General features: G+C 36.3%; 1 protein-coding gene across 8 annotated transcripts in view; it reads left to right on the plus strand.

Annotated features, from left to right (window-relative positions):
• Positions 1-24,613, plus strand: part of Pkp4 (plakophilin 4) — a 216,699-nt gene that overhangs the window by 105,406 nt on the left and 86,680 nt on the right. For all 8 annotated transcript variants that reach the window (XM_013029381.1, XM_013029423.1, XM_013029365.1 and 5 more), the window contains exon 3: positions 9,139-9,251. In XM_013029381.1, the coding sequence (XP_012884835.1) occupies positions 9,139-9,251 (113 nt within the window). The remainder of the gene's footprint in view (positions 1-9,138; positions 9,252-24,613) is intronic.

Raw genomic sequence — 24,613 nt, forward strand, 5'->3', positions numbered from 1 at the left:
ATCTGTGAGACTCTTATCTCCAATAAACAATTTAAAAGAGCCAGGAGTGGAGCTGTAGCTCAAGTACTAGAGCACTAGCCTTGAACACAAAGAAGCTCAGGACAATCCCCAGGCCCCATCCCCCAAAAAATACTTCTAAGCCAAGAACCCAGTACAATCAGTAAAGGATAAGGGTTACTGAGTAGTATGAACCTTCAGATATCTGGAAAAAAGACAAAAGACAAAGAGGCATGTCCCTTCACCAACACTGTAGGGGAGAAGCTTTAGTGAGAGGTTAGCCTAACAGCCTAGATACTGTGAGCCTGTATGAGGGCCGTGGGAAGGATGGCCAGGAAGGAAATGGATTCAGCCAGTGTTAAAGTCTGAGTGTCAGAATTTGAGAAACATTTAACGTTCGAGAAAGGGGGAAGTGTTGGAAGACGAAAACACTTACAGTGAGAGCCTGAAATAAGGGGAAGCAGTCAGCCTTGGCTTTTACCTGCTTGCTTTGAGCCTCTCCTCTGTACTTGGCTCCAAGCAATAATTTTGCTTGTGTGTTTCTTAATCTTTATTTTCTAACAAAAAATAAAATCATAGTGACTAAGTTACAGATAAGATCCTAAGCTTCAGAATATAAATTTAAAATGCCTAGTAAACTTTGCTTTTTTAAAAAAATCTGCTTCATTAAAATTAATGGCAACAAGACATCTCAATCCTGGTATTTCTCTTTTGTAGTTTAGTAGCAATATAAAACAATTCATCATCTTCTGTTAGAATTCTGTTATTGTAATAAAAATTATGTAGGCAGCTTGTTGGCTAGCTCAGAACACCGAAGACATGGCAGAAATGGCATCTCTCATATCTCCACGCAATGCAACACCAGCAGTTTCATTTGTAGGCTCAGTTTTTATGATGTAGACAAAAGGGTTAAATTTTTTACTTTAATTTTCAATTTGTAAAATGTATGTATAATAATGCATTTATACTATATACTATAATGTATAATTAGCATTGTATTATAGCAATCTATGTAGCAATGAATATGTATTGTATCCCCTAGTTCAGTTATCCGGATTGTACTGACACAAGGGAAGAGTTCATGTGCCTAGTTATTTCGATAATTAAGTACCTATTGATTTAGAGACTACTAAGAAGACATAATAATGGTTTGTCCATTATTAAGTAGATTGTGATAAATGATCAAGACATTCGATCACTTCTACAATAGGAATTAACATCTTAAAGCTGAGAAGTTCAAGACTTTATTTATATATATGGCTGCTTTGGTCTTAGTGCCAGCTTAGATTATGGAATATTTTAAAATAGTTCCTTATACTTAGCTGAATATATATGGCTGCTTTGGTCTTAGTGCCAGCTTAGATTACGGAATATTTTAAAATAGTTCCTTATACTTAGCTGAAGAACCTCATCGATCTGATTATGGCCATAATTACTCATTTTTTGAATGTGGGAAGTGGAGGGAGGTTAATACCATAAAATGTCATGGGAACAGGCAGAGGGTGCTTGAGCCAAGTGCCTGGATCTTTGAAATTTTAACCTTTTATTTAGTTCTACATGACATAGTATACCATGGCAGAAACATAAAGTATTTTTAGGAGACTTAAAAAGCAATATTTCTTAAGTAATTTTTTCTTACTATAAATAACTATATCTTTTCATCTTTTAATATAAATGGTCCTCATTACTTTCCTGATGGGATTTAGGGCATGGAAAGGTATTGACTATTCCTGGTATTTGTTGTGCCTGCTTTTGTTTTGATGATAGCAGGATTTGACCTTGCTAAACAGGAGCTCTAGCACTTGAACCACACCGTGAATTCTCATTGTGTTTTATATGTGTTGCTAATATGAGGTAATTTTTTGCATATGATGATTTTTTCAAATTATTACATATTACATGCATTAAATATATACATACTGCATATATTAAATATATGCATATTACATATATATTACATTAATTTTTTAAATTTGTATTAGGAGAAAACTGTAAAAACATTTGGAATCTGGATTTCAATGAAGATAGTGCCTGGAATCAATTTAAAACAAAATATTTATCAAAAGAGGTCAAAGGAGAAGAAGGCAGATTGAGGAACCCTAACATTTGATGTTTTTAGATAAGAATGTATTAAACTGAAATGTTGAAGATTCCAAAAAGAAAAAAGGGCAAGATCCTAGAGGAGACAAGAGACATTGTTAGCCCAGCCTTGACAATGAGAATAATTGCATAACATACTTACAATAAAGATATTAAAACAACTTTGTGCTAAGAAGCAGAGGTGGCAAGGAGCCAGACCGAGGTGGCAAGGCAGCTGAGACCAGGGTGTGGAAGACTGCTTGATTCGCTCCAGAGAAAATGTAGGAAAATGTAGGATTTTTAGAAAAGAACTATATTTTGGTTAAAACCTAGAGAATATTCTGGAAAAAGGTAAACAAATTGTAATCTGCAATGGGATTTCCCCAGGGCACAATAGAAAAGGGGATGTTACACTGTGGCTATTGGTGAGGGTTTAATGAGGGTCCAAGAAGGGTGGAACATGTTCTGTTTGTGGTGCCAACATCAGTCTTTGCAACCAGGGGTTGGATTGGAGCTATTCCTGCTGATCAGCCTGGATAGGAGTGTGAGTACTTGATACTTAACACTTCCAGAGCCAGAAGGAGACAATTGTCCTGTGTGCGTGTGCAGGATGCCCAGTATTTCAATTTCAAAGAGGTACAGAAATTACTAATTGATACCCCTTTTAGGACTGAGGAAATTTAGGTAATAGTAAACATAAAGAAGGAAAAGAAAAAAGGGAAATGTTTCACTCTAAAGGAGCATGCAAGAGCAAGCAGACATGAAGAAGATCCAAGTACGAATATCTGAAATGGCAAATGTCTTTTGGGAAAAGAGTATATAGTACAAGAGAGAAATCGTGAACAGGCCACAGAGGGAAATAGCTAAATATAGGCCTTAAGAAATTCCCCCTAGATATAGCCAAGAGAAATTAGGAGAAAATATGAAAAACCTGTGTTATAGATCTAATACTCTAACCATTTTTCTCCTGAATAAAACTAAATATACTGAATCAAAGTATTTACATCCTACTTTTTGGGAGAGGGGGGTCCGGTCATGGGGCTTGAACTCTGCGCATGGGAGCTGTCCCTCAGCTCTTCAGCTCAAGGCTAGTGCTCTACCACTTGAGCCACAGCACCACTTCCGGCTTTTTTCTTTTTTGCTTATGTGGTGCTGAGGAGTCAAACCCAGGACCTCATGCATGCAAGGCAAGCACTCTGCCACTGAGCCACCTTCCCAGCCCTTACATCCTATTTTTGAAGGCATGTCTAAGCTAGGAAGAAAGTAAAACATTCACAGAAACTAAAACTAATATATTAAAAAAAAATCTTCCATTGAGTAAGCATTAACATCCACTTGTATTGTGAAGATAGCTGCCAAAGCTGAATGATCTCAAGCAATGCCCAAGGTGGAAGGATGGTGAGATTCCTTGCCCAGGGATAGAAATATACATGCTCACATTTAGTGTAACATGATTGAAAAAAAAAAAAAAAAGGCCTGTTCCTCAGAGGATGATAGGTCTAGGTGCTGGCAGGAGGGAGGAATTTTCCTCTTAAGACTTTAGGCCTAGGAAAAGATGTTGGTTATCTGGGAACTACAAAATACAACCTAAGTATGCAACTACAGAAGGAAGGAGGGTGAGGATAATCAGTGACAGTGAGAATGTGGAAAAATCAGGACTCTTCCACCATGCCAGGTTGATTACTAATGGATACATGTACTTTGAAAAGGAGTCTAACAACTATCATCAAACAAAGTTGAAGAGGTCCATATTTTTAACATAGAAATTCCACCTCCACCTCTTCATTGGAGAAGTCTGTCTCGTACACATAAGATGTTTTATTCAAGAATGTTTATTTTGCAGAATGTTTTTAATTGCATAAGCAAATAGAAACAACCCAAGGTTCATCATGATGAGAAAATGAATACATTTTGCTCTAACTGTAAAATAGAGTACTATTGAGTAGTGAAAGTAAGTTAGACATAAATGTATTGATATTGTTAAATCTAAAAATTATATTTCAATACCAAAAGCATTCTACAAAACATGATGTATTTTGTAGAATTCATTCTATGTACATCATATGGATATTCAGAGCAACATAGGGTACCATTTGTGGATCTGGAAGTATGCAGTAGCAGAAAGACAGAGATTATTGTTTCAAAATAAAGTTATATATTTTATTTCTCAAGGAATCTGAAGCAAAAAATGGGAAAATTTTTAATATTTGTTTTAGCTGGTTTGTGACTCAGTTACACATAAGTTCACTGTTTTTATCATGTATACCTTTTCTATAAACAGTTTCACAATATTCAAAAATTGGGAGTTGGAGAAAATTCTATCCTTCTGTGGCAAGAAGTTAAAACATAAGACTCTTCTAGATTTGATTGTCATTGAGATAAAAAATTGTCTGCATAAAATTTGTTATAGATGAACACCTGTGGAGGAGAGAGGAAGGAAATGTCAGATTAGACAAGAAAGAACATTAGATACCTTGCAGAATTCAAAACTGTAGGAAAGCATGAAGGGAACTCGGGGCAAGTCTAGGTCTGGTCTTTTCTATTCTCACTTGAGTCAGCAGGTATATGCAGCTCGCCCAGAAGGGTATGTCCATGGTCATAGTTATTTATTTTTTATGTTTATTTTTATTTTTCTTATCATTTTTTTCAAGTAAGACACCACTGAAGGAGTTTTAACAGCACAGGCCCTCTACTGGTACCGCGGACAGAAAATCCTGCTTTGCACTTTTTGGTCAGCTGATCTCTTTCTTGTGTCATGAAAGTGGAGCTTAGTTTTTTTTGTTTGTTTGTTTGTTTTGTTTTGTTTTTTCTTCTGGTCCTTTTTTCAGTCACTCAGTCATCACTGTTTACATGAGGAAGATGAAGTAAAGATAGATAAGGCCTTTGGAATATATCTGAACTGATTCTGTTTTTTAGAGCTTATTCGTAGACTTGACATTCTTTATAATTTGCTTGCCAAAGTATGAGAAAGTTGATCTACAAAATTATTGAAAAGCACTTCTAACATTAATTACTCCCTTCCCACTTTTTTTTTCTCAAAAGAGAACAAACCTAAGATCTCCCTATAACTCACATGTCCAGTTTTATATTCTGATTTAAGGATCAGCCTTCACAGTCTATGTTTGGAGGATAAATTATAAAAAATTTAAATATAGATTTATATCTCTGCATAATCATCTTAATGAGTTATTTTGGAAATCATAACATGTTTTTATCTTAGTGCAAAATACTTCCTCATCAGTCAATCTAAGAAGCCAGTAGAGACAAAATTGTCAAATATTTATATCCTCATCCTCCACCCTGGTGCCAGGCACATGTGGGTGGGTGTTCAGCTTAGATTCTGTAGGGCAACAGTCATCATTTTACACCAAAGCAAGCATATATTTTACTTTCAAATATTCATACATATTACATAACAGTTAAAGAATCCAGGTTTCTTATTTTCTTTTGGCAGTACTGGGTTTTGAACTCAGGACCTCAAGCTTACTAGATAAATGCTCTACCTCTTAAGCCACAACCATGTCCCTTTTTGTTTTAGGGTTTTTGTTTGTTTTTGTTTTTGCTTTTGTTTTGTCAGTCCTGGGGCTTGAACTCTGGACCTGGGCACTGTCACTGAGCTTCTTTTTGTTCAAGGTTAGCACTCTACCTCTTGAGCCACAGCGCCATTTCCAGCCCTTTCTGTGTATGTGGTACTGAGAAATCGAATCCAGGGCTTCATACATGCAAAGCAAGCACTCTACCCCTGAGCCACCTTCCCAGCCCTTTAACTAAATTTTTTGGTCTAAAACTATGACTCGACTATTTAAGTTCATGTTGCCAGAATTTTAAGGTGTGTACCCAATTTTGTGGTTGAGATGGTATATCACTAATTTTTTTTTTTTTTTGTCCAGGCTGATCTTGAGCCATGATTCTGTAAATGTCTGCCTCCTGGGTAGCTGGGATTATATACGTAAGCTACTACCTACAGCATAATCCCATACTTTTTAGCTACCTCGTGCTCTGATTTCTTTCTTTCTTTCTTTCTTTCTTTCTTTCTTTCTTTCTTTCTTTCTTTCTTTCTTTCTTTCTTTCTTTCTTTCTTTTTTTGGTGCTCTGATTTCTGTTACATTAACAAAACTCATAAGAAGTGTGGACACACATTAGTTAGGATACTTTAGGTGGTTTTTATAAAAAAAAGAAAAACTTCACTTCTCTGTATTCTCACACCTATAATTTTATCTACTCAAGTTTAGATCTGAGGACCACAGTTTGAAGCCAGCCTATGCAGGAAAGTTCATGAGACTCTTGTCTCCAATTAACTCTTGTCCCCCCCCCAAAAAAATCCCAAAACAAAAGACCAGCCAGAAGTGGAGCATAAATGATAGCGCACTAGATTTGAGCAAAAAAGCACAGGATTAGCACCTAGGCCCTGAGTTTAAGTCCCAGGACTGGCGTGCGCATGCACGCGCGCACGCACACGTGCACACACACACACACACACACACTAACAGCAATAATAATGTGATTTCTTTAATGCCAGGAACTCTATAGGAGAACAATGTGAACTTTATTTAGTTTATGAGAATACTAATGGAATTACCCAGCATTTAAATAGGAACATTATATCACAGGTACATAGGCTTTTTCTTTTTCTTTTTTTTACAAACTCAGGCTTTCCTAACAGCTCAATTGTGGATAGTTCCTGTAGCTGCTTAAAGCAAGGTGCCTTCTAATTGAAAACAGGCTAATCTAAGCACTACATTTAGTGCTTATTTTGTTCCAGGAGTGGAGAATAGAGTTTGAGACTAAGCTTTCAGGAATATAAAACTGATCAGATAAAGAAACCACATATTGCATAGACAAGCAGTTTGCATGGAGGTAATTAGGATCTTCACCTTGAAACCTAATATTGGAGTGCTGCAGGAAGGAAGAAGAGAGATAAAAGAGCTTCCAGTTAAAGGTCAGAAACCTCCATGTCTACCACAGTCTAGAACAGTGTGCAACTTCTAGGCTGTGCTAAAGTCACTTGTCTTTGCTGAGGAAAAGGGTTATAGGAAACTGTCCACCTTTGCCTCTAAGCAAGATTTTTTCCAGCCATTTCCTTGCAGTGTTGTTTGCAAGGTCATTTAAACAGTAACAAACTTTATGTGTTTAATAATAAAGTAAACAATAAAAGAATAAACCTGGCACAAAAATATGTCATTTAAGAGCAAAGAAATAGTGCAAGAAAAGTATAATGCTGTTTGATAAATTTGTCTTAGCTTAAGTCTGAATGTTTCACCATTTCTTTCTGTTTTTTTTTTTTTGTTTTGTTTTTTTTTACTGGTTCTTTTTATTAAGAAACAGCAGTCTAGGAATTGTTAGGCAGAGGCAGGCATGGTCCTTCTTACCTATTGTGATCATACTGTGCAGCAATAATAAGCCACGTAATATTCACCTATGCCCTGCCTAATATGAGTATACCGATTGGGTTCATTAAGAAATGAGTTTGAAGGTGATAAGGGGTTCAGAGGTGTTTTTTTTTCCTTGTTTGTTTGTTTGTTTTAAATTGCTTGTGGGCTTTGCAAACCCAGTGCTTTCAAATAGATGGTACATGTGCCTAATTCCACAGGAAGTTAATATTCTCTTCAAAGTTTTATAATGAATACTTATGATATTTTAGTTTTATTTCTCATTAGTTTATAGGCTTCATATGCCTAGTATTTTGAATCAATAGTCATTGTCAAATTGAACTGCTTAAAGTTTGGCATTTGCTTTTAATAGACTTATCAGGAGAGATTAGGATACAGAGGATCTTGAGATAGTCTTAGAGATAGGATCTGTAGTTTAAAGCCTTCAGAATGTGTGTGATTTGATATTCAGATGCTTTATTGAATGATAGGCTATTTATTAGAATCCCATCAAACTAATAATGAAAGAAGTACAAATAAAGTTCAAGCATTATTCTTATAATAGAATTTGTTTGCCTTCATGATGTAGCATAGATTGACGAATATAATTTCTCTAGACATCTTTCCAGCTTTAGCACATTTCCATGTTGTAGTTCATTCTCTTTCATTTTCTCTTCTCTCTTCCTTTGCTCCTGAATACATTTATGAATATAGCCAAATTTTGTTGATTATGTTGTAGACAAATATAGCAAGATTTTCTGTGGGACTGGAATGGGTTTTTCTTTAGTTAAATGGCTTTCTATCAAACATAGCAAAGTAATTCTCATCATGGAGATTTACTTTTGTTTTTTATTTTGAATGCTGTTTCTCCATACATTATATTATGAGGAAAACTCAGCGAATGAGGAGGAAGGAGCTCATCTGGGTTGCTGTGCTTCCATAAGCTCTTCAAGTGAAGTCTCTGCAAACCTCAAGTTTAATATGGCATGTCACAGAAACACTATTTAAAGGATTGATACTTGCTGGGTGCCCATTGGCTTATACTTATAGTCCTAGCTACTTGGGAAGCTGAGAATGGGAAGGGTCTGGTTTGAGGACAGTCTGGACAGGAAAATTCTAGAAATCGCTTCTGGACACAGGCAGTGGTGCCTGCCTGTCATCTCAACCTACATGGGAGGCTGAGGATTGGGAGGCCCTTTGTTCCTGACCAGCCCCAGGGAAGAGTCTATGAGCCTTCATCCACATGGAGGGAAGCAGGACATGGAGGTATATGCCTGTGAAGCCAGCAATCCTGGGAAACCTAAAGCAGGCAGGTGTTGGTTCAGGCACATGACTGAGAAAGACACCAATCTCAAAATAACAAGGGTAAAGGGGAACAGGGCTAGAGGTGTGGCTCAGTGGTAAAGCATGAGGTGCTAAGTTCAAACCCCAGTATGGCAAAACAACAAAAGACTGTGGTTAAGATAAAATCATATACAAAAAAAAAAACAAAACAACCTGGTAACTCTGGTGCCTTTAAGTTAAAAATAGCCACAAATATATCATCCAGACCTAGCACTTAACAAAGCTCCACTACGTATAGATCTATGTTATGGGTGCGTTCCTGTGTTTCCTGTTACATACATTAATTCTCATATCTGTCTCAGCAGCAAACTACATTGCTTTACATGCCTTTTATTCCCTTGAATCACAGGAGCTTCAGTTTCAACGACTCACGCGAGAACTGGAAGTGGAAAGGCAGATTGTTGCCAGTCAGCTAGAAAGATGTAGGCTTGGAGCAGAATCACCAAGCATCGCCAGCACCAGGTACGGGCCAGTGGCTCTTTCTTTACACATCTCAAGTTACATTTCTTATTATGTTGTCCTAGAAGTAGCACATGATTCTGTTAGCGTTGTCCTGTTAACGTGCCTTCCAAGTTTGACAACAGAAAGGTCAATTTATTTTAATTTTGAGAAGTCTCTTACAATATTGATTATCCTTCAGTCTTGTGTCTAAAGAGTTTTATGTTTTATTGGTTAACTTCAATACCAAAAGAAGCTATATTGCCTATAGAAGTTTTACGTCTTGTATGGAGACACAGTTGATGGATATTTCACAGTTAATTACTAGCTGTTTGGTAAAGCTTGTTGACTGGTGCTATAAAAACTGGATGTGTATTTTTTTTTAACTAAGGAGTATTTTTAAATGTCAGGTTTTAGTTGAGTTTTTCTAGAATATAATTACTGATTACTACATGAAAAATGAGGAATTTAAATATAGTAAATTGTATACAGTAATATATAAATAGTGTATGACTGAAAAACACACTTAATTAGGCCTCTGATTCTTCTTTAAAAGACCATTATAGGGATTACTATGGCATACTTCAAATAGTTAAATGGCTGATTATCTTATCTGTGGGTTTCTTTCTTAGTGATTACACATTTCTAGAAAGTGTATTGTGAAATTTCTTTTGCTTACATTTTTAAGCTTGGTTTGTTTGCACTTTAATAGATATAACCACGTAATTCTTATACTTCTCAGTGTGTTCTGTTACTCATAGGGAAAAAAAAATCTAAAACTTTTTTTTTGCTGAATAGAATGCTGTCTTCAGTTTCTCTTTTCATGATGCTTGTTGGTATGAATTTTAAACCATCGCACTGCAAATTGTATTTCCCTGAATTTTTCATTTCTAGCTCTTGACAGTCATATAAATTGTTGACATTTGTGTATATTGCTGTGTTCATTAATGCATAAAGCATAGAAAAGTCAATAACTCCTTAAACCAAATAGAAAATTTTGTGATCACTTTGCTAGATCGATTTTCTAGATAGGCAGATTTTTATAGTTTAAAAAAGGGGAGGGCTGGGAATGTGCTTAGTGGTAGAGTGCTTGCCTAGTATGCATGAAGCCCTGGTTCGATTGCACAATAGCACATATACAGAAAATGCCAGAAGTAGTGCTGTGGCTCAAGTGGTAGAGTGCTAGCCTTAAGCAAAAGAAGCTCAGGGACAGTGCCCAGGCCCTCAGTTCAAGCCCTAGGACTGACAAAAAGAAATAATAATAATAATAATCAAGGTAGAAAATTATAAATTATAAGTTTCTAATTCTGTCAATGAAGTAAATTATCAAAGAAATGAAGAAAATTGACAAAACAAGCATTAGTTTTAATTCTGTTCAGTATTTTTTTTACTTTATCTACAGCTTTAGCATTAACAAAGGAAATAATAATATGGTCTGATATATTTTCCCAACATATTTACCAATTGGTATGAAAAACTGTAATAAGCTCTTAGTTGAAATGGTAATTTCAGTGGTAATCTTAGTAAACTGTAGTTGAAATGGTAATTGATCCACTTGGCTTGTCTTCCAGATTCCCACATACTCTTAATGCTTCAACTAAATGTTAATCTTTCCTTATAGCCTTTTCCAAGTTCCTCAGAGAAAACTCTCTCTCTCTCTCTCTCTCTCTCTCAATGAAAATCAGAATTGTTTCTCTGGGCCCACATCAGCTTATCAATTATGTGGTGGGGCCTTTCCTATTCCACATCCTTGTCACCCAGATAGATTGTCATTGAATGAATGATAAAGTTTAATGTAGGTTTGGAGCTCATCAGATGATGTTATGCCATTAGATAATCTATTCTGTATCTGCATTTCCTTGTCCTTGTTCTCATCACACCTTCAGGAGCTTTCCCATGGCCCCAAGAAGACTATGGAACAGTTGTTCATCTCAATGATTACTACATCTACACTCCAGCAAGGAGATATTAGAAAATAGCATACTAGCAAACGGAGAGAACATATTTTAACATGTGACTTGAGAGACACACCTCTCCTCTGTTTCTTGCAGTTCCTCTAACTGTCCATTTTAGAGCCACAGTGTAAGGATATAAATTAAAAGTTGAGAAACAAAGGAGGAGGCTACAATGCTTGATAAGAAATGTACTCATTATCTTGCCCATGTAATTGTAACCCCTCTGTACAGTATTTTCACAATAAAAAAAAGAAAAAATTAAAAGTTGGTTTTTACCACCTACATCCCCTTTCCTGTCTGCCATTTCTAATTAGTTCAAAAGAAGAATTGCTACTTATGAAGCTTCCTGCTGGATTTTGCTCATTCTTAATGTAGTGAGTTCACTCAGCAATGGAAAATTTTATAACTAGTTATTTTTCTTATTTTTGGGGTGGGGTCCAGTAATGGGGCCTGAACTCTGGGCCTGGGCACTGTCCCTCAGCTCTTCAGCTCAAGGCTAATACTCTACCACTTGAGCCACAGCGCCACTTCCAGCTTTTTTCTTTTTGCTTATGTGGTGCTGAGGAATCGAACCCAGGGCCTCAGGCATGCAAGGCAAGCACTCTACCACTGAGCCACCTTCCCAGCCCCAAGTTATTTTTCATATTGTTTGGGGATCTGGAAGAATTTCAAAAGAAAAAGTAAAATGAGTGTTTTTGACTTTTCAAATGTCCAAAGTTTTTGCCATATTGTCTCCACTCTTTGAACAACAAGGCAATGGAAGAAGGATCTAGTTCATAAATGAGTCTTACGTTATACCAAGTGGCTTTAATTATAAGCACTTTGGTTCTCTCACACTTTCAATTCACTTGCGGTATGCCACAAAGTGAACTTACTTAGATTTTTCTATTAATAAATTTTTTAGAAGCAATTGTCTTCTAGTCACAAAACCTTATTTATGTGATTTTTTTCAATTGTTTTATTTTTCACAAACATATTATCTAGCAATATTAATATAATATCCAAAGATGCTGTATTAGACCATCACTACAACCTTACATAGCCTTAAATGTTAGCTTATACATTTGTTCTGAATATATTCTTGCTATATGTGTGTTTTCATATTTCACTTTATCCCAAATTATTTGAAACATCTTTAAAAATATAAAAATTCAAAATAGAGTGGAGAAATTAAGGAAAGGGGAGGACTAAAACTTAAAAAACATAAGATGAAGTCAAGTTTAAAATAGTGCCCAAAAAAATGTGTTATGTCATATGGCCTTCATGTAAGAGAGAGAGCCACTTTGGCTCTGTTATCCTAGTAGGTATGCCAAAGACAAAAGCACTAATAAACTTACATGTCTATAAATTACATGTCTATAACATAAAACCAAACCAAGTTGTTCAGGAGGACTCTTCATAACCCCCCACACCCTACCTCCCTGCTCTCCCCTAATAGGGCTGAGGCTTTAAGGGTTTTTCCTGTTTGATCCCATTAAAAGATGACAGATGAAGCAAGTAGCATCTTCATTGGTTTCTAGCCAATCAGTTTCAAAAACAGGTTGACAGGGGTATTTCTGACATTAAATGGAATATAAATGGACAGAGTAGCACCTTACCTAAAAGTAATTCTACAGGGGGCCAATTCCAACACTGAGCTTCACTCAGGATAATGCCTAGCATGTGTCCCAGGATGGATCAATTTCAGGTCCACTAAGCAGGCAGCCTGCCATGACTATTTCTCTCTGCAGAGCCTTTGAGAGTCATGGAGGATGGCAGTGAGTGCTGATATGTGAAATGGTCTGTGTTGCAGTCTACTGGGCACATAGCGAATGTGCTTTAGTAACAGAAATGATCCCCAGGGAATGCTCTATTCTGCAGTTTACCTCAGGAAAATCTCCCAAGGAGACACAAGGAGAAATGTGCCATCTAAACTTCCTGTTTCCCATATAAGAGGCAGTTGCTAGTCTTCAAATCCAAATTTTGATGAACATGAGATTTGGTCTTTTACTTCCTCGGTATCATCAGTGGAAGACAGTTCTTTCTCTCGTTGAGCTTAGATTTAAGGGGCTACAAGGATAGTAAAACTCTACCTGGTGCATTACTAACCTGCCTATGCGGCTGCTTCTCCTATGCACCCAAAGTCATTGGAGCAGGGCGGGGGGGGGGGGGGCGAGGCGATATGCTTAGTCTGTTTTGTTTTTTTGTTTTTTGTTTTACTATAGTGTTAAGTAATGGTCATCTTAGACTTTTTGTAAAGTGGAAGAAGGAATAAAGAGATTTCTAACTCTCAGATGCCTACTGTACTTTCAAGCCAGGTTTATTGAAGCATAAATTACAATAAAATTCACTCATTTGTAACAGCACCTTTATGACTTTAACTGATACTTTGGTGTACAGTTTTGTGACTACCACCACATACAATGTAGATAACATTTCCATGACCTTCTAAATATGAAGCAACTGCTTTTTAACATTCATTGCATTTCTTTCTTGGCAACTACTTTTTCTTTAAGGTATTTCGCTGTTAGTAGCTTTTTATCTTGTGCCTAAACTTCCACTTTGACATAAAGGCTTATTCCTTAAACAACCTCCAATGACTCCTACTTGCCAACAAAATTCCCAAGGAAGCAATTGCTGGAGGCCTAGTGATGCAATTTGGCATGAGATAGAAATTGCGATAGCCTGCCAATGGCATGTACACTGCAGGTAGAAGACTTGGCCAGATAGGTGTAGCAAGGAAAACAGCCGTCTAGTGTACTAAGTATGGCCTGTGTTCATATTGCATTGAAGCAAAGAAATCAAGCTATTGGTTCATCTTGTTGGTAACAAAACCATGGAGGCTAGGAGAACATACCCAGAATGCAAGATTCAGTAAATATCAATATGTTCATCTTAAAATATTTGAAAGCCGGCCTTGGGGCTCAGGCCTGTGATCCTAGATACTCAGGAGACTGAGATCTGAGGATCATGGTTCAAAGTCAGCCCAGGCAGGAACTCCATGAGACTCTTATCTCCTATAAACCACTTAGAAAACCAGAAGTGGCTCTGTGGCTCAAGTGGTAGAGTGCTAGCCTTGAGCTGAAGAGCTGAGAGACAGAGCCCAGATCCAGAGTTCAAGCCCATGACCGAAAAATAAAATTTGAAACTGTCTCTCAAATGCTTAGTGCAGAATTTCACACATATTACTGGTAAGAGACTTGGAGTCTTACCCAGAAAAATCTTGTCCAGAAAATCATTTTAGTTTCTACCCTTTGTTTAGAAAAATAAATAAATAAACATGCTCTATATGTTTTATGTTGCAAATCCTAGTGCTTTTACTTGTTAAGATGATACACTAAGTTTTTCTTTGTATCAGAGTCAAAAAGAGATTTACAACATGGACATTTTAATACCATGTAACATTGATAACTTTGGAAAGTTAATCAACAGTAAAACTTTTTTTTTTTTTTTTTGTCAGACCTATGGCTTGAAATCAGGGCCTGGACACCGTCTGAGTTCTTTAGCTCAAGCCTAGCACTCTACCACAGCACCACTTCCAGTTTTCTGGTGATTAATTGGAGATAAAGAGTCTCAGGGACTTTGCATGTCTGGGCTGGCTTTGAATTGTGATCCTCAGATCTCAGCCTCCTGAGTAGCTAGATCACAGGCATAAACCACCAGTGCCCTCCTCCACGTATTGTTAATGAAAAGATTTGGTTCCCTATAGCCATTCAGGGTTTTTTGTTTTTCACATTTTATAAAATCATCTGCTGGTGCCTGCCCATCAGACTTCCAGTGATTATTAAAAATTCAAAAAGTAGCCGGGCGCTGGTGGCTCACGCCTGTAATCCTAGCTACTCAGGAGGCTGAGATCTGAGGATCGCAGTTCAAAGCCAGCCCGGGCAGGAGAGACCGTGAGACTCCTATCTCCAGTAAAACACCAGAAAACCGGAAGTGGCGCTGTAGCTCAAGTGGTAGAGCGCTCGCCTTGAGCTGAAGAGCTGAGGGACAGCCCGAAGTTCAAGCCCCACGACCGACAAAAAAAAAAAAAAAAATTCAAAAAGTATTTTAGGCCTGAGAGTAACAGAAAATGCTTTTTTATGGATCAGATTCTTTCTTCAGTAAATGCTTTTAAGTTATTGGGAAATAAACTTCCTCAAATAATATATTCATTAAAGATGAAGAGTCTTTGAAAAGACTGAATGAATGTCCCTGGACAATTTTTTTACTTAATTTACCACTTTCAGAACTATGTGACTTTGACTTAAAATACTCTTACTTGCCTAAACAAAATAATTTTAATGAACACTTTCTCATATACCTTAACATCTAGACTTTTGAAGTTCAAATTTTGATATTTTGAGTATTTTAGAGTTGTTTAACCATTGCCACTGCCTAATTTTAGAATATTTTTTTTTATCAATCCTCCTTTAAAAAAAAACCCTTCCCACTCATAGTATTATGCAATATATGATCTTTGGGTCTTTTGATTATCATGGTATTCCTAAGATTTACCCATGTGTCTCCATGCCACTTGTTTCCAAGTAATATTCCATTGTGTGACTACATCATACTTTCTTTGTTGCCTTTGGATTTATGAGGAATGCTGCTGAATTTGGAGTTTGGGAGGGAGCAATGTCCAGTTTTTGCTCTCAGTGTTCCTGGATTGGGCTCATGGAGAGCACACAGATTTCTTTGGGCCTTTTCACTCATTATCCCACTAGCTCACAAAGGCTCACCTTCTTTTCCTTACTTTCTGCTGTTAGTTGTCTGTGCTGTTTTACTTTTAAATTTACAGTAGGTAAAGCATGTCCTACAACGTTCACTACAAGTTTTCATTCATAGTATTATATTTGGTCACTAGTGACTCTCTTAATGGTTAAACAAATAAAAAAAACTGACTTCATTTCTAATTCAGACAAAATGAGGAAATAACCACTAAATATGTGTATATAATGATCAGGGACACTCTTTGAGATCTCCATGGTGAATATTTACGAAGTGGATATTGTTTTGAGCAAATTTTAGTAACATTGTATTTTTCTAATATAATTCCTGTTATAAACAGTGAAATAAAGTGTCACCTTTCTGAAAGATAAGAAATGGGTCTGCCTGACCTGCAGCTCTCCAGCAGTCACTCATCTGGAACACTTTGTGCAGCAGTTTTCCAGGTGTTTTTAGTTAGTGCTCTCATTGCTGTTCCAGGCACAAGCCAGTTTCATCTGGGAGATACACATCAATCAGAGTGGCAACGATTTCTATGTGTTTGATTTAAATTTGTGTAGCTAAGACTTTTCTAGGACATGTGAGCCCAAGGAAGTTAAAACAGTGTAAGTTTGGATTCTCATTTTTTATTTTTTGTGCCTGTCCTGGGACTTGAACTCAAGGCCTGGACTCTGTCTCTGAGCTAAATTAGTGCTCAAGGCTAGCACTCTACCACTTGAGTTAGAACTCCACATCTAGCTTTTTTTGTTGGTTAATTGGAATTAAGAATCTCACAGACTTTCTTGCCTGGGCTGGATTTGAACTGTGATGCTCAAATCTCTGCCTGTGTAGCTCGGTTTACAGAAGTGAGCTATCAATACCCAGCTTGGATTTCCTTATTTTAAGCTAAAATTGTAAACATGTAAAATTCAGACTTTATACTAAATACTTGAAAAAGGATTTTAGCTAGGCACCAGTGGCTCATGCCTATAATCCTAGCTACTCAGGAGGCTGAAATCTGAGGATTGAAGTTTAAAGTTAGGCTGGGCAGGAAAGCCCATGAGATTTTTAGGTCCTGCTAACACAGAAAACTAGAACTGGTGGCTCAAGTGGTACAGTAGTCTTTGAGCAAAAAGGTCCAGGGACAGTACTCAGGCCCTGACCCAAGTTCAAGGCTCCAGGACTGGTAAACACACAAAAATTGTCTATTGAATGCTGTCCTTAAACAATGGAATAAAGCTGGATACTAACAACTGTAATCCTAGCTACCCAGGAGGCTAAGATCTGAGAGTTTTGATTTGAAGCCTATCTGGGTAGGAAATTTCATGAGATTCTAATCTCCAATTACCAACACCAAAAATCCGGAAGTGGACTGTGGCTCAAGTGTAGAGAACTGTCTTCAAGCAAAAGCTCAGTTATAGTACCTAGGCCAAGAGTTCAACCCTAGGACTGTCCAGCACAAAAAAGAAAAAAAATCATTTAATCATAGTGAATAATACCAAAATGAGTTAGCTATCTCTTAGACTAAGTATTTAAAAATGTTAAGTAGATATAGGTGAGAAGAACTACAAGAAACAATTTTGGATTTAGTGTTACTTTCAGATTATTTCAAGACTACCATGTATATTTGGTTAAATATGGAGACAACATATCCATGTTAATTTTTCTAATTAATGAAGAAGAAAATTTACTTGTTAAAATTCAGAGACCCATGCATTTAAAATATATGTACCATGCCATTATTTAATTATCTTTAAAAGAACCATTTTAATTAGAATAACATTATTTCATTTCCAGCAATTTCTCATGGTTCACATTCTGTAATTACCAGTCTTCAATTATTTAATAGTAATGAATTATTGAATCAAAATAAGAATCATATTACTAGCCTTCACCCTTTAATCTTTAAGTTTTTTAAAGCATGTGTTCATGTTGATAAAATACTTAAGTATTAATATAGCCTGTATAGGAAATTTGAAGATATTTTTTGAAAAAAAAGTTTGCCTTGTAGCTTTATAGGAATTAATCATAGTTTGCTATATCAAAGCAACAGCAATATTCTTAAATACTATATTTTCTTTAGACTATTATTTTGAGGTTGCCTGTATATTTTAATCCTTTTTATCTTGAGAAATGTTAAAGTATAGTGAATGATATCACAAAAACTTAAGTACTCACATTCCAGAATTGAAAATTACTGAGAGTTCATCATTGGCTTCATTTTTTTAAAAGAAATAAATACTAAAGCAATATCCTTTGACCCATTCTCCCTTCTCTATAGCTTAACCATTAGAGTGTCATTTTGTGATTTACTTTGTGTAACTTTATTATTGTATATATATGCATATATAAACACACTTATATATGAAAATCATAACATAAATGTGGCTAATAGTTTATGTTGGTTCTTAAATATATACAAATAGTATAGTTTATGTATAATTTCACCTTGATTTTTCTCTTTGACACTCATAGATACTAGCTAATTTTTTTTTAACTGGCACTTGAACTCGGAACCTAGGGCACTGACACTGAGCTCTTTTTGCTCAAGGTTAGTGCTCTAACACTTGAACCGCAGCTTCACTTCTGAATTTTGTGGCTAATTGGACATAAGAGTTTCATAGACATTTTCCTGCCTAGGCTGGCTTTGAACTAAATACTTAGACCTCAGCCTCTTTAGTAGTTAGGATTACAGGTCTGAAATACCCAGTACTTATCAACTGGCTCACTTTTTAAATACCTGTAATACTTAAACATTATTATATGGTGTAGTTATTCTCCATTGAAGTTTTACAATATTACTAGTAACGTAACAGTAATATTCCTATATAATATGTTTTTACTTTAATTGATACATTGTAATTGTACAAATTTATTTAACACTGTATGACATTTCAGTACTTGAATAGGTGTAATGATCAGATAAAAATAATCAGCATATTTGTTACGATAGACATTTATCATTTTGTTATGTTAGGAATATTTACATTCCTCTATGCTCGCCACTTTGGAATGTTCAATTTGTTCTTGTTAATCAAAGCTCTCCTACTGTGCTGTAGACCATGAGAAGTTACTCATCTATAGATGGTGCCCATATACACATAAACATTCTGTGTCCCCCACTCCCCGCCCTCCTGGACCCTAATAACTACCTTTCTATCCTCCACTTCTTTGAGATACAATTTAAACTTCCACATATAATTAAGAACATGTTATATTTTTCTTACTTTAATGGAATTACCTCTAGCCTATTCTTGAGTAAGTTTTTGGGTTTAGGGTAGTTCTGGGGTTTGAACTTGGGGCCTTGCACTTGGTAGGCCCTCTAATGCTTGACCTATTTCCTCAATTTTAATTGTTTTATTTTTTGCCTTATTTTTCTGATGTGCCTTCATGTTTTTTGCCTGAGCCAGCTTCAAGACACAATCCTCCTACTTATTCTTCCTATGTAGCTGAGCTTGACAGTTAGGATGTCACCACATCCATGTGGTTGAGTTGGTGTCTCACTAAGCTTTTCCACAGCTGACTTAAAACAACAATCCTCCCAGTCACTCTCTTGAGTGGGCATAAGCTACCACAACCAGTTTCTGCCCATGTTAACACTGAACATTCTTGAAAATATCTCCTGATTTTCATGACCTCCCTCTTGCCTCAGTGGCATTCATTTCCCAGACAGAGTCTATGCTAATTATTCCAAGACTATTCCAAGACAGCCATAACCCAGCCTCCAATCCCCCCTCTTCCACGATTTGTTGTCCCATGTGCAAATGCTTCTGGGCCGCTTATGTGTATACTTTGATGCGGCTGCCTTTGTGTGTGCTTATGTGCTTCTGTGTGCTCTTCATTGTACAAAACATCACAGAAATACTAATTCAAGACTTGTAGAAAATGATTGTACTACCATTCATGTACTTTTTGTGGTTAATTATGTAGAAGGAGTTTGCCATTCTCTCCTGTAAGCATTTTAATCTTCTTGATGGAAGAGAAGGAAGTTGGTGTTAAACTTGAATTCTCATTATACATCAACAGGATAAGCGCAGAAAAAGTCATGTGTAGAGATGTTTCCTTAACCCTTCAGATAACCACTGCTCTAATCCAGTGATAGATGGGAAAGGAAATTGAAAATATGATTATCTATGTAAAAGTGAGGACTATCCATTTGTTCATTTTCAGTAGTTAATCAACTTTCCGCAAAAATGAACATGGCATGACTGCCTAGGGAGAGAGAAAATAAGGAAAAAACTGACAAGTTTGCCAGACTTTGTAGTGTCTGATTGTTATTATAGCTCGTCTCCCTGAGGCTTCACAGTCTATTTAATAACAAATCAATCTAATCTGTTTTTGCATAGATATTTCTACTCTGCTATTGTGTTACTCCTCTGTTAAATAGGGAGAAAAACACTAAAAACTGAAGAAGAGAAAAGTCTCTAGCCACAGATTTTAACAGCTTAAAAAATGCATCTTTTAACCTTTTAACACATTTTAAGCTTTTAACACATTTCCCCTAACAATAGTGTTTTTTCTGTTGGTGTGCTATTGGGGTATCAAAAAGTAGTTTAGGGTTCCCCTTTGGCCACATCCCCCCAAGCACTTGTTGTTAATTAGATTTCTTGATTATAGCCATTCTAAGTGGGGTGAGGTAGAATCTCAATGTTGTTTTGATTTGCATTTTTTTATGGCTAGAGAAGTTCAGCATTTCTTCATGTGTCTATTGGCCATTCTTATTTCCTCTTCAGAGAAATCTCTCTTTCTCTTTTGACCCAGCAATCCCACTTTGGGGCATTTACCAAACGATCACAAGGCCATTCTAAAGCTACCAACAGAACTGTGTTTATTGCAGCATTATTCACTATAGCTAAGATATGGAACCAACCCAGATGCCCCTCAGTAGATGAATGGATCAAGAAAATGTGTGTGTGTGTGTGTGTGTGTGTGTGTGTGTGTGTGTGTGTGTGTGTGTGTGTATGTGTATGTGTATGTGTACATATATGTATGTATATATGAATTCTATGCCTCCATTAGAAAGAATGGCACTGCCCCATTTGTTAGGAAATGGAAAGGCTTGGAAAAAATTATATTATGTGGCGTAAGCCAGGTCCAAAGAAACATAGGCTTCATTGATTCCCTTAGCTGCAATAACTAGTAAATATCTAGGACATGCAGAAAAGGTCAAAAGCTATATACATATGATCATATAAGATGATGTTAAGCGAAATGAACCCCAAGATAGGGACATAAAGTTTTTATCTTTGTTGCTGTTGTTTTTAATGTACTTATAATGTACTCTGTGATTTTTTTTTGGTTTCTTTTATATGTTCTTCCCCCATGGTATAACCCTTGTTCACTGTATTTGATTCCAGTGCCCTGCATCTTCTATATACATTTTTCTAATTAGGGGAAGGGAAGGGACATTAAAAAAATGCTGAAACAAGGATACAAGTTGACCCATTATAACAATGAGATGTACAAGATACTATGTTAAAAATGAACTTACAACTTGGGGGGGGGAGAGGAGAGAGAAGTTATGGAGCTGGGGAAGGAAGGGATGGTAGGAGGAAAACAAAGGAGGGGGTAGCACTGCTCGACAGGAAATGTACTCATTACCTTACTCATGTAACTGTAACCCCTCTGTATAGTATCTTTACAATAAAAAATAGATATTGAAAAAGGTAATTTAGAAGACATAAGTATCCCACTGACCTTCCTCTTAACACTCCAGGTTCACACATAGCTTACAATGTTTGCATTATATTTAAACTGTACAGGGAGGGTATTTCTTCTCAGAAAAATGAAGGTTAGGCAATTATTTTAGGATCCTATGATATCTACTCAGCCAATTATCGGTTGATCTATGTTTTAGCTACATCATCCATATTATGTTATTGAGCCAGAGAAAAAATTCAAATTAAATTGACCAAGCAAAATACAAGAACTGGTATGTAAGAGATATAAAATATACATATGTATCTATTTTCTGAGTAACATTCTTCTCAGTGAGGACTTTTAAATAGTAAGTGGAACTGTTGTATTTCTTATGAACATAAGTACAAAAGGCAGAAGATACTATTGAACAGAGTAGTACATTAGGGATATGTTTAGAGGTTGAAATGTTCGGGAGAATGTGGGAGGATTAAGCTGTTAACTAACTCCTTGTCATCTTGTAAACTCATGCTCCTTTTTGGATTCATATTTCTCCAAAGAAAAATGCTAGATATTGAAGCTGGAAAACATAAAGAATCTCAGCTGACCACTTCCCTTGCTCATCATGGAGGGTTCCTGTTCTTTCACTGAACAATGTTTATCATCCACTATGTATCAAAAATGCTGTTCTGAACACCTACTTTATTATACTTTTTTGGGTACTTGATGATGATGATGATGATGATGATGATGATGACTTCTAGTAGGATATTTTTTCCTGTTTCATTCTTCTGGGTGGTAACTTATAACTTGTGTACAGTTATATGTGACCTAGAATGGGTATGAAAGTGTGAAACTAGCAATCTGTGGGCATTTTCAAAAGGAATTGAAAACAGTCTAAATCTACTTTCCTATGTTCCATATGTTTCTGTACCTTTTACCGTATAGAAACATAGTATGTGCTTTGCTGAATATTGATTATCTGCTTATGTACCTAGGCTTTCTCCCAGTTTGATGATACTGGACTGTGCCCTACCCACATGTAAATTCATCTCATCAGCCCCCACCCCCAATCATGGGGCTTGAACTCAGGGTCTGGGTATTGTCCCTGTGGTTTTTTGCTCAAGGTTAGCATTCTACCACTTTGAGTTAAGCTCTACTTCCAGTTTTCTGATGGTACAGACTTTCCTATCTGGGCTGACTGCTAACCGTGATCCTCAGATCTCAACCTCTTGAGTAGCTAGGATTACAGGTGTGAGCTGCCAGCACCCAGCAAACACCCAAGAATTTTTTTTCTTGGCCCTGGGCCTTGAACTCAGGGACTGGGCATTGATCCTGAGCTTCTTTGTGCTCAAGCCACAGTACCACTTCGAATTCATTCTTTCTAAAGTACTGAAGTCTCTATTGTGCTCATCTAAGAAGCAAGAACAGAAAATGGAATCACAAGGAGAAACTTCTGTCAAAGGCATGTATTATCTTCTTTTTTATTTTCATAATTGGAATATAATTATTTTTCAAAATCAAAGGAACTTTAATTTCCATAAAAATTAAAAGTTAAACCTTACTCTGGCTATTCAGTGGGCAGAAAGTAAATATAATTATTTAGACACATTACATTTGATTTACCTCTATGTGTAGAGAAAGAATTGTATGTGAATTAAAAAAATTCCCTGTTGTTGTTGCTGCTGTTATTGTTTTTCTAAGGTCCTTGCGATGTAGGTCAGGCTGTCTCCAAACTTGTAGTTCTCTTGCCTTAGGCTTCTGAGCACTGGGATTATAGGTGTATGGTGTCATGCTTGCCCCATCATTTCCTTGGAATTTCTGAACTGGATAATAGTTCAGGGTGAGTAAATGTATAACTAAAACGTTTATTAATTATTTTTACAAAGACTCTTCTAAGCATTTTAAATTCTAAATAATAGACAAATTGAGATTATGAGATTATAATTATGAGTTTGAAGGGTATTAGACAGAAGTGTGCCACTCTATAGATCTCTACAGCTTACACTAGTGTTGGTGCTGTGCTTAGTTTTCAGAATGGGGAACAAGTAGACATATAGGAACCATTTCCTTCTCTCTACTAGGTCTAGCCTTAAATGAGTTGCTTAACTCATTTGTAAAAAAAAATCTTTTATATAAACTATATTTTTTATTTTAATTTTTTAAATTTCCTGTATCTTCACCTTTGTATGGCTTTGAAAGAATAGACTAGAGTGAATCAATAACATTTTAAAGAGCATGAACAAAGATAATTTCCTGTAAACTCTATCCTGAACCTGACTTCAGAGGAGAGTCTAGAGTTGTATTTAGCTATTTAACTCTTTTCATCTCAGTTACTTTCTCTTTTCCAAATAAATGTCAGCCTAGATGTTAGAAAATCTTTCTATTCTGGTACCTGCTTTCAATTGCCAGGACACCTGTTGTGGGATGGGCCTCAACAGAAGTCAGGCTTCCTGTGTAATTTATGGAGATGCCAGGGGGGACTGTTTGTCTCGTTTTGTCTAATACAACATCCTCCTTGATCTTCCCCTTCCCATATGGTCTTCTGAATCTTTTATTCATAGATTCAAAGCACTAACACAAATGCTTTTGTCAAGAATATTTAGCATCTTCAGAAATTCATTCACCTCTAGTCTCTGTGAAGGTGACTTAAAGTGTATTTCCTGGTCCTTAAATGCTTTCTCTGTATGTCAAGTAAGTAGCTTTTGCTTTAGAAAACTGATGCTAATATTTATTTTTATCTGACCTTTTCCCAGAATGTGTTTAGACAGTTATAAGAAGGAGCCTAAAAATATGGTTGAGCAGTATAAGGAAAAGGTAGAATGAAAAAATTGAATAAACAAGAATGAAGACAAAATTGAGCTGGAATGATACCAAAATGTTCAGCATAGTGGATGGTCACATGCTTTACTCATACTTGCTAGTAGCCAATGAAAACCACGACTACATAGAAAGCCCACGGATTGGGAGAAGATCTTCACTAGCCATACAACGGACAAGGGTTTTTATATCTAAAATATACCTGGAACTCAAAAAATTAAATCTCCCAACAACAAATCCTCAAAGAAACAACTGCCCAATAAATAAGTGGGCTAAAGACTTAAAGAGAAACTTCTCTGAAGAGGAAAG

Source organism: Dipodomys ordii, unplaced genomic scaffold, assembly GCF_000151885.1.
Source record: "Dipodomys ordii isolate 6190 unplaced genomic scaffold, Dord_2.0 Scaffold5, whole genome shotgun sequence".
In the NCBI taxonomy this organism is placed as follows: Eukaryota; Metazoa; Chordata; class Mammalia; order Rodentia; family Heteromyidae; genus Dipodomys; species Dipodomys ordii.